Source organism: Vicia villosa, linkage group LG4, assembly GCF_029867415.1.
Source record: "Vicia villosa cultivar HV-30 ecotype Madison, WI linkage group LG4, Vvil1.0, whole genome shotgun sequence".
Classification (NCBI taxonomy): Eukaryota; Viridiplantae; Streptophyta; class Magnoliopsida; order Fabales; family Fabaceae; genus Vicia; species Vicia villosa.
Genome location: NC_081183.1, coordinates 154714306 through 154724747, shown reverse-complemented (window position 1 = coordinate 154724747; position 10442 = coordinate 154714306). Strand labels below are relative to the sequence as shown.

General features: G+C 38.9%; 2 protein-coding genes across 2 annotated transcripts; one reads left to right on the top strand and one right to left on the bottom strand.

Moving 5' to 3' along the window:
* Positions 1–329: 329 nt before the first annotated feature.
* On the bottom strand, positions 330–1904 carry LOC131598126 (uncharacterized). The gene has a single exon (XM_058870757.1). It carries the CDS (start codon positions 1902–1904, stop codon positions 330–332), a length of 1575 nt encoding a protein of 524 aa, XP_058726740.1.
* Positions 1905–7792: 5888 nt separating this feature from the next.
* On the top strand, positions 7793–9472 carry LOC131600009 (agamous-like MADS-box protein AGL18). Its single transcript, XM_058872244.1, has 7 exons — positions 7793–7974; positions 8242–8344; positions 8431–8492; positions 8658–8757; positions 8878–8919; positions 9029–9192; positions 9278–9472. Exons 1-7 carry the CDS (start codon positions 7793–7795, stop codon positions 9360–9362), a joined length of 738 nt encoding a protein of 245 aa, XP_058728227.1. The 3' UTR covers positions 9363–9472.
* The last annotated feature ends 970 nt before the right edge of the window (positions 9473–10442 follow it).

Sequence of the window (10442 nt, the reverse complement as noted above, 5' to 3'; positions counted from 1 at the left end):
TAGTTGCCCGACTCGGTCATGAAGGCCGTATATTTTTTGTCCGTTTTCGACATGGGTATTTGGTTGTACCCAGAATATGCGTCCATAAATGATAAAAGTTTGAAACCTGCGGAATTATCAACTAATTTATCTATGCTAGGCAAAGGATAAGCGTCTTTAGGGCAAGCCCTATTAAGATCGGTATAATCAATGCACATGCGCCATTTTCCATTAGATTTTTTCACAAGTACAACATTGGAGAGCCAAGTAGTGTATTTGGCTTATGATATGAAATTGGCCTATAAGAGATCCCTAACAGCTAGTTCGGCTGCAGCCGTTTTCTCCGAGGACTACTTTATCCTCCTCTGGGCGACGGCTTTGCACTCGGGATCGATCGTCAGGTGGTGGCATGCTACTTCTGGATCGAGGCCGGGCATCTCGGTCGCGCTCCATGCGAAGAGGTCGGCGTTCTCTCTGAGGCAGGCCTTGAGTTGCCTTTTGGCTAGTTCGGGCAGATCTGTACCGACTTTAACGCCTCTGGTCGGGTCGTTGCCGAGGACTATCAGTTCGAAGTCTCCGTCGGGGATCAGGCAGAGACCCTCCTCTGGTGTCTTCGTGTCTGTTTTTCTTTCAGATTCTTTGTGGAAGCGGCTATCCAGGTCGATGGTGTCAATGCGGGGCATAGGTTTGTTGGGCTCGGGGCCCGCAATGCATGTTGTTTTGTCCTGGGCAGCTTTTATGGAGCTGAGTCCTTTGGCGGAGGCTTCGAAACACCTTCTGGCCGCTTCGATGTCGCCGTTGAGCGTTGCAACTTGCCCTTTGGCTGTGTAGTACTTGAGCTTAAGATGCACGATCGAGGGGACTGCAATTAATTCGGCCAGCGTCGGGCGCCCTAAGATGCACTGGTAGATTGAAGGGCAATCAATGACCAGGAACTGGACTTTGACGGCCCTTGCGGTCTCTGCCAAACCGATCGAGACGATGAGCTCGACGAAACCCCGTGGTTTAGTCACGGTGCCGTTGAAACCTTGTAGGTCGGATCCTACGTAGGAGGTGAGGTGGCTGTCGTCCAGTTGCAGCGTCTTGAATAACTGGGAGTACATGATGTCCACTGAGCTACCTTGATCAACTAAAATGCGGCGTACGTCAAAGTTGGCCATCCGAGCTCGAATAAGGAGGGGGATGGTTGCATTGGGCGCTCCACCGGGCAGTTCATCCTTGTAGAAAGATATGGAGGATGGGCCGCCTTTGGCTAGGTCGAGGGTAGCGGCTTTGCTCGAACTTGCCGAGATTAGTTCGTCGAATTTTCGTTTTACGGATCCGACGGTGAGTTTGCTGAATCCTCCCCTGGAGATGACCATGGCAGAAGGGGGAAATTCCCACGGGCTGTAAGTAGAAAGGGTGGAAGATCCCCCGGCCCAGTCAGGGAAGTGTCCTTCTCGGATCAGTATCTCTATCGCGTCTTTCAGGTGAATACAGTCTTCTGTGTTGTGCCCGTGGCCTTTATGGAACCGGCAGAACTTCGATTTGTCCACGTTCGGCTGCGCGGGCATGGTTTTAGGGAAGCAGACTTTGCCCGTTTGGAACTCTGCGTTGGCGCACTCGTTCAAGATGCATTCCCGGGATGCGTTCAGTGGGGTGTATTCTCGAAACTTCCCTGCTGGCGCTTTATAGTCTTTCGGGTCTCGCCCTTTGTCGTCTTTTTTCTTGTCAGTCCCTCGGCGAGCATCGTCCTGGCGAGCACCTTTGGTGTTCTCTTCTTGTCTCGAGTTGCGGACTGCATGAGCGGCCTCTTTTTCCTCGTATTGTATGAATGCTTGAGCCTTGAGGAAGAATTCGTCCAAGGTGGCAGGTGTTTCAATCCCGACGGCTTTGGAGAAGTCTGAGCGTGGTCGGAGGCCTCGCTCGAGCAGGAACTTCTTCATATGGGCTGTCGTGGACACCTGCACGGCCTCTTTGTTGAACCTTTCTATGTAGGCCCGTAGGGATTCGTCTTTTCCGTGGATGATAGCCTCTAGGGACGCTTCTGATTTCGGGTGTCTCCGGGAGGCTGTGAAGTGCCTGGAGAAGAGTTTGCCGAGCACTTTCCAAGAAGTGATGGATTCATCGGGCAAACTTTTGTACCACGTCATGGCTCCTTTTTTGCAGGGTCGTCGGGAATAGACGACATTTGATTGTACCGGGCAACCCTCTATAATCTAGGAGGGCGTCGATGTTTTCTATGTGCTCGTCTGGATCGGTAGTCCCGTCGTATGTGCCCAGCGGCGGGGGTTTTTCAAGACCGGCCGACAGGGGTGCTTCCAAGATTGCGTGGGACAGAGGGCCCCGACGCTCCTCTTCTTCGTCGCTGGCAGAAGGAGTGGAGGATCGGCTGCGACTCCGCCGGGATCTTCTTTTTGGTCGAGGGGAATGTGATCGGTGTCGGGAGCCGTGGTCGCTTGACCCTTTCTTGGAAGCGGGACCTGCGTTCTCCCTAGGGGAGGGTGAACGAGGGCGTTTCTTGAGAACCATGTCGCGCTGAGAGCGAGGTTTGTGGCCGGGGGGAGTCTTCGAACGGCGTTTTTGCTCGAGTGCCCCGATCCTGTCGTTCTGCTGCCGAATAAGTGCGTTTGTCTGCGCAAGGGCGGCCAGAATGGCTGTCATGGTCTGTATCTGGGGAGCTTGGCCCTTGGAAGAGAAAGGGTTTTCTAGGGCCTCCTCGTGGTTGTCTCTGCCACTGGTTTCCCCGAGATGATGGAGAGCGCCTTCTTGGAGATCTTTCGGGGAAGGAGATGCTGTGATGCCATCCCGAGGGACGGTGTTTCTGGGAGGAGGTATGACGACAGAGATGTCATTCTTGTTGAGTATCGTAGCGTCTAATGAAGAGGAGTCTTCGTTATTGCCAGCCATGAATGATATTTGATTAGAGCTTTGGTTCCTGGGTTCTTGCAGGAGGCAAAAACGGATCAAGAAAGTGCAAGAAAAGGAACGGGGAAGCTGGATATTCCCACAGACGGCGCCACTGATCTTACCAAGCAGATCAGATGGTCAGCAACAATGAAGGCTTGAAATCCGGAACGGTTGAGAGGGGGAAAAAGGGTTGTACCTGCAAGGCACTCCGATGCCAAAGTAAGTATATGTTCCACAAGGTACAACAAAGTGAGAGAATTTTGGGGTAAGAAAAAGATTATCTTGTCCTCTGGGGTTAGAGGGCTATTTATAGGGTATCCTTAAGCGAAATCGGCTCCTCTTTCTAAGGCGTGGATTTAGGTAGCGCATGAGCTAGCTGCTTACCGGGCACGAGGCTCTCTCGTGGTCGGTTGTCTTTGGTGTTTGCCCGGAACGGGCCGGGGAAGGTTGTCACGCGCGTGTCCAGGATGCCTTGGGCCGAAGGCTGGATCAGCCCAATAAGGGTTATTGGGCCGGTCCAGAACACCAGTCTTGATGAATTATCAGGTGAGCCCATTAAAACAGTGTTTGTTTCATATGATGAACTCGTAGTAAGAAAAAAAATTCAAGTGAATGCATGAAAGAGATTATGCCACAAAATTTCTTGAAATCTGATTTGGATGAATTATATACTTCTCTTGAAGTAGATAACTCTCTTGAAACTTTTGCTTGTGAATGTGGTGTTTGTAATGTTTGTCTTGAGATCAGTGCAACCATTTTAGGTGAAGATAGTTTGATGCCGATAACCACTTGTGTAGAAATTCTAGCAAATTCAACAACTCTTGAATTTGACACAAAAAATATGGATTTTTGCCATAAGCAACCATTTTCCATAGCAGATTTTTTTGTGGAAACTCTAATTAAGCCAAACAACATGGAGTTATCTTTCACCATTTGTGCATCTCTTCCACCTATTTTATCTGACTCACAAGCTAAATGTGGATTTTCTATTTTTCATACTTTTGTTATTGCAGGTTTACCATATGTGCATACTATTCCTTCTAAGCCACCAGATTTTTTACTAATATCCAAGTTCACTTGCTATTTACTTTTTCCTATTTCATGTGTTCGTAGTGCAGAAAGGCCTCCACCAAAACCACCAAACATGAAAGCTACATTCCACCTTAACCCCTCGGGTGTATTCTTTCCTTTCTCTCACTCTTATTTTATATTTATGTTCTTTCGTTGAGGACAATGCATGTTTTAAGTATGGGGGAGGGAATAATTTATTTTCTTTGTTTTTGTTTTTGTTTTTGTTTCCTTTGTTTTCGTTCTTAAAAAAAAGCATCTTTTTGAAAGTTTTGGGCTATAGATTAATCTGAGGTTAGTTGTGGAGACTTGGAAAAAGTTCACAAGACCGGTATCGTATTAACACCGTAAGTCTCCTGCATATGGAAATTAATTTGAATACTTATTATGACATAGCCTTAAATTCTCATTCTCTAATAGCTCTTGAGTAGTTTATCTTTGCAGTCGGCACCATCTCACACATGCTCTACGTAAGGAAGCCAGTGAAAATAAGTGAGTGATCCAAGTTTTATTTGAAAAAAAAGAAAGAAAGAAAAGGAATGCACATTCTAAGTTTGGTGACCCTCATCCGGTCACTTAACCCAACAGTTGTAGAACCTGCAAAAAAATTATTATTTCAAGACCCGTTGTTAGTTGGTTCAGAGGTTTCTGGTGCTGAACTTGGTAGGGTGGATTATGGTCCGATCTCCCGCAACTATAATTGGGGAATAAAAGGGGTATACCCCTTAGGTACCAGAACCCCATGCAAAAAAGATAAGAGTCACTAACCGGTAGCCTTACTATGAGTGTGTGGAGATAACGGGCTTAATGTGATTGCACCAGAAAGAAAGAAAGGAGGATGAGTAAGTTAGGCTTAGGCATAATAACAAGATTTAGATTGATTTGTATATGTAAGAGACGTATGACTGCACAATTATGGATTAGTGTTCCTGCGATATCCTTAGTGTGCAAGGTTAGTACCTATTGATGCAACCTTAACCGAAGAAGAGTTTGTAGTCTAGAATGAGTAAATGTTGCTGTGTGCTTCTTTGTTTTAATTTTTGCTCGGAGTGCAAAAGTTCAAGTGTGGGAGAATTTGATCAGTGCATGTTGATGCACGTTCCTTTATGTTTGTAATTATGCATTTCTTTGGTTTGGTTTGTTTATTTCTCTATTTTTATTATGTTTTTATATTTTATTTTATTTTTATTGTTATTTGATTTTCGTACTTATTTTTTAGCTTTAACAGTCTGCACTAAAACAATCATAACTGAAGCTCTGGGAATCAGATCGAGGCGTTCTAATAATTGTCAGAAAGCTAAGAGAAAGATCTACAACTTTCGTATTGGAGTTAAAGTCATATTTGGAGCGCATATTTTCCAGAATTGCGTTTGAAGTTGCAGCATTAGTTTTTATTTAGTTTTGGGTCATTTGTATTGGGGTGAGTTATGTATTTGACCCAGTTGGGCTGTAAACCATTTGGTTCTCTCTAGTAACTAGGTTTGGCCGTACAATTGACTATCACGTTTTTACTATTGACTTTTCACGAATTTTTTTGGAGCTTTTACGAACTCATGGAGAACTAATCGCCCTTAAGTAAATCTAGTGTAATTCAGGTTCCAACACTTGAGATTATTATAATGTTAATTTTAGTTTAATTCCTTTCAATGATATTTTGTGTTCTTGTATGCCTAATTCAATTACATGAAATATATTGATTCAATTTGGTTAATTTTATTATCCTAACATAGGCACGTCACGTTTGCTTAGTTCGTTTCGTTTTTATGTCTGATCGATCATGTTTGCTTAATTCATGAGAATTTATTCCGTTTGCTTAATTCGGACAATAGGATCATACGTCTTGCAAACCTCACAGCGCTTGTCATTGAGTTTGTATCCAAATAGGACAGGGCAATCCGCTTAGGATATTAAAATTTTAATAATTGATGGTAGTAGGAACTGAATCGGTAGATTGACTTATTTCATAATCACTTATTTCACAACAGCTTATTTCAATAATCACTTTTTATTTATCCGAGTTGGTTACTAATAAATAAGAATCATTGTGAGACGATATCCGAGTTGTCGTTACCGTCGTTACTACAGTATACAAAACACTCTTTTTTGATCTGTGCGCGACAACGAATCAGTTACAATAAAAGGCTTTGACATGATATGGATTGAATATCTTCTTCAATCCAATGTTCGAATGCAAATACTGAAGTGAAGAAACCTAAAACTCAGATGGAGAAAACCAGAAAGGATGGTCGAAAACTCGAGCTACCATCCGACGCTCGTCTGCCAACAACCGTTGTTGATTTTTTATTATTGATTTTCGATGCCCACCTCCTACCATCGCCGACCACCTCCATCGAATTGCCTCCCTGCTATTATGACGCCTTCTCACGGCCTCCTGGCTACTTTTACGCCTTTTTTGGTTTTAGCAATCTGAAAACAAATTTTTTTAAGTCATGTTAAAAATTTCAAAGATATTTTAATTAAAAATTTAATAGAACTATAGGTGTAATTATTTTAAGTCATGTTAGATTTTAAAATAAATGGTGGAGATTATGGGTGAATTTTTTCTCTCTGTCCTACATCATTTATTTCAAAATGTAGGAGAGAGAAAAAAAGATTCACCCATAATCTCCACCATTTATTTTAAAATTCAATGGTTCAGATTTATTCTCACATTTTCATATAAATATGTCATTCTCATATGATACGTCATATATATATATATGAGACGTATCAAATGAGAATTTTGGCTATAATGAAAACCGAGAACTTTTAATAATAACCATTAGATTTGAATTAATGGTTCAGATTTACCTCATTTGTTAAATACATATTACATAAATATCTTATTCACTTAAACATTAATTAAATATTTTAAAATATAAGATAAATCTGAGCCATGAATTCAAATCTAATGGTTATTATTAAAAGTTCTCAGTTGTTATTATAGCCAAAGTTCTCATTTGATACGTCCACATATATATATATATATATATATATATATATATATATATATATATATATATATATATATATATGGCATATCATATGAGAATGACATATTTATATGAGAATATGAGAATGAATCCAAACCATTGGATTTTAAAATAAATGGTGGAGATCATGAGTTAATCTTTTTTTTCTCTCTCCTACTTCATTTATTTCAAGATACAGGAGAGAGAAAAAAAGATTCACTCATAATCTCCACCATTTATTTTAAAATCCAATGGTTCAGATTCATTCTCACATTCTCATATAAATATATCATTCTCATATGATATGCCCTATATATATATATATATATATATATATATATATATATATATATATATATATATATATATATATATATATATATATATATATATATATATATATATATATATATATATATATAATTAAGAGAATATTTAAATCCAAAATAAGAGGTAGAAATAAAGTTGTATTGTCGTGATTCTTAGAATAGAATGGTAAAAGCACCGTTTGAGTTAAAAAGCTTTACAGTAACTAGATAAATATAATGCTTCAAGTATATATAATCTCCCAACAAGACCTTGAAAAAAAAGAAAAGAAGTACCTCGGTTGGTTAGAAATAGAGAATCCTAGTACGATGGAAATATTGGCATTGATATAGATTATAGAAATGTTGCTAAAGTTAGTATTTACCTACTTCCAAAAAGTAAATAGAATACCATATTAGGAATATTGCCACACATAGTAATCCATCTGTAACCTTTCCCTATACAACACTAATTTTGGTCACACTTTCCATCTTTGGTAATTTCAAGTTACAACAACAAAATCAAAACCTTTATCTTTTGTTCTATGTTGTTGTTTTTTGTTGGGTTTAAGGAAGAGGATGGGGAGAGGAAAAATTGAGATTAAGAAGATTGAGAATTTGAATAACAGACAGGTTACATTTTCAAAGAGACGCAATGGTTTGATTAAGAAGGCCAAAGAGTTGTCTGTTCTTTGTGATGCCGAGGTTGCTGTTTTGATTTATTCTGCCACTGGCAAACTCTATCAGTTTTCAAGCACAAGGTAAAATTATATTACTCTTTCAAATTTTTCATTACTTTTTTATACCTTTACATCTTTTATCATGTGATGAAGTTTTATTAGGAAACAAAATCCAGGGAAATAGCATTTTGCGGGGTTTATTTTAGACTGTAGATTCAGGCATTGTCGCTTCTATTCGTAAAAAGAGATTCAGTCATTGTTGCTTCTATGCGTAAAATAAAATTAGGTTTATTTGATTAACCATTTATGTTTTCATGTATTTTATAAAATTTTATTTTATTGATGAAGCATGGAGCATACCCTTTCAAGGTATGATGATACTAGAGGTCTTGATTTGAATAAAGAAGAACAACAGCAGCAACAGCAACCTACTGAACAACCTAGAGCACAAGTATGATTCATGAACTTAGTATTTTAAGGCATTACCTTTTTTTAGTTATTCCATCCTCTTAAGAATTGTTTGTTTTTGTATAATAGGTTGTGGAGCTTGATACTACCCTTCTGCAGGAAGAAATAACAAAACTTCGTTCAGCTTACTTGTAAGTTGTTACAATGACATTCTAATGTATGACACAACTCTCGCTTTACAAGTTGATTTTAATTTTTAAGATTGTGCGTGCCCAACTCAAATTGTAAATAACTATCTCTAAGAAATTTTACATCCTTTCTAGTTTTCTTTAGATTTTGTTTTTGATGATGTGCAGAAGAATGAGCGGTAAGGAGCTTGATGGATTGAGCTTTAAAGAACTGCAGCATCTCGAAAATCAACTATGTGAAGGGGTATTAGCTGTCAAAAACAAGAAGGTACAATGTAATACATATTAATTTGAATAACTGGTTATCAATGGTTTGATCCATGTGCTTTCATATGCATTTATGTCTATTACAAAGTTCAATTAACCAACATTAGCTATAATGTTGAAGGAACAAATGCTTGTTGAACAACTTAAGAGATCCAGATTACAGGTACTTGACATTATTATTCATGATTTTAAGAGATTGATAAACTCACATTCCTTTTCAACTATGCTTTATTATAGGTGTTAGTTTAATGATACAAATTCTTGATAAGCAGGAGCAAAAGGCTATGATGGAGAATGAAGCTCTTCGGAAACAGCTTGAAGAGATAGAAAAGAAAAGAAAGACAGAGTTGCTTGAATATCATTCATTGGATCCAAAACCAGTTTTGAATTCAGGTTCTGAGGATGAAGAGATTTCAGATACTTGCTTACAGTTAGGGTATGTAGTTATGCCATATATAACAACCATTTCAAGTTTATATTTCAATGTTTTAAGTTCTTTATTAATTTTGGTGTGGTTGTAGGTTGTCATCAGATTATGGTCGCAAGAGGAAAGCATTGAAGATAGAACCTTGCAACGATTCAGGAAGTCAAGTGGCTTCACAGTGACATTAAAAGTGCATCTTTTAGTTTATAAAACTAGTTTGATAGTATAGGTTAAGATTGATTTGTATTTACTCTATGAAAACTATGTGGCCTTGGATTCACCATGTTGAAAAATGTAGGACATTTTGTTAATCCAAATAGCTTTTCAGGTATTATGGGTGTACAAATTTGATGATTTGGGCCGGATCTAAACCCATACTTAGTAGAATCCGTCTCGGTTTCAAGGCGTCCTATGAGGCAGGACCGAGATAGATCACATAAACAAACCAAGTTGAACATACTAGTCCTCGGCCAATGTATCTTACTACTAACTAATACATTTTAATACGCAAATAGAGCATTTAAGGTATATTAACAATCATAAATTGCTGGTCTTAGGTAGAGAAGAGCTAAGATCCTCTCCATTTTTCCTCTCCATTACTCTAGTTTTTAAGACATTTATAATATATTAAAAATAAGTGGATCCATCAAATGTCACATTATTGTATTTATATTTATAAAACTTTGGTGATTGACAAAATAGAGAAGAGAAAAATGGAGAGGATCTTCACTCGAGAAGTAATGGTTTTGATTACTATTGATTGGCTTAAATAAACCAAGTGACATAGATCTTAATGACATATCAATTATACTTAGAGACACCGAACATATGAGATCATGTATAAATTGGCAACCGTAAGAGAAAAAAGACAAAAAAAATTATATACCTCATATACTCAAACTTTTCAACCGTAAGAGATCATGTATAACGCTTCTTTGATGATTTGTTTAAGATTCAAGATGTTTGCAAGGTGTGTGATGTTGTGGCTGGTTTCAACAATTCCAGTGGAAAAAAAAGAGGTTCTTTTCTCTAGGTTTACCTTTGTAATGTTGTGTGGAAGCCTAGTTCTTCTCAATCTTCGGATAAACCAATCCTCAAGATACCGGTAGGATTGAGGAATGATCGTTGCAGAACAGAGACTTTGGAGCAGGATTGTTTGAACAAGAATATTCAAGGCGACTTCTCGTGTAAAGATTTCACAAGAATTCTGTTGAATATTGTGTACGAATTAAGGGACCCAGATAGAAGATTTTTATATTTTC

Coding starts and splice junctions, on each gene's coding strand:
- LOC131600009 (XM_058872244.1), top strand. CDS start 7,793: ATGGGGAGAGGAAAAATTGAGATTAAGAAGATTGAGAATTTGAATAAC. Junction 7,975..8,241: donor TATCAGTTTTCAAGCACAAG/GTAAAATTATAT, acceptor TTATTGATGAAG/CATGGAGCATACCCTTTCAA. Junction 8,345..8,430: donor CTGAACAACCTAGAGCACAA/GTATGATTCATG, acceptor TTTGTATAATAG/GTTGTGGAGCTTGATACTAC.
- LOC131598126 (XM_058870757.1), bottom strand. CDS start 1,904: ATGAAGAAGTTCCTGCTCGAGCGAGGCCTCCGACCACGCTCAGACTTC.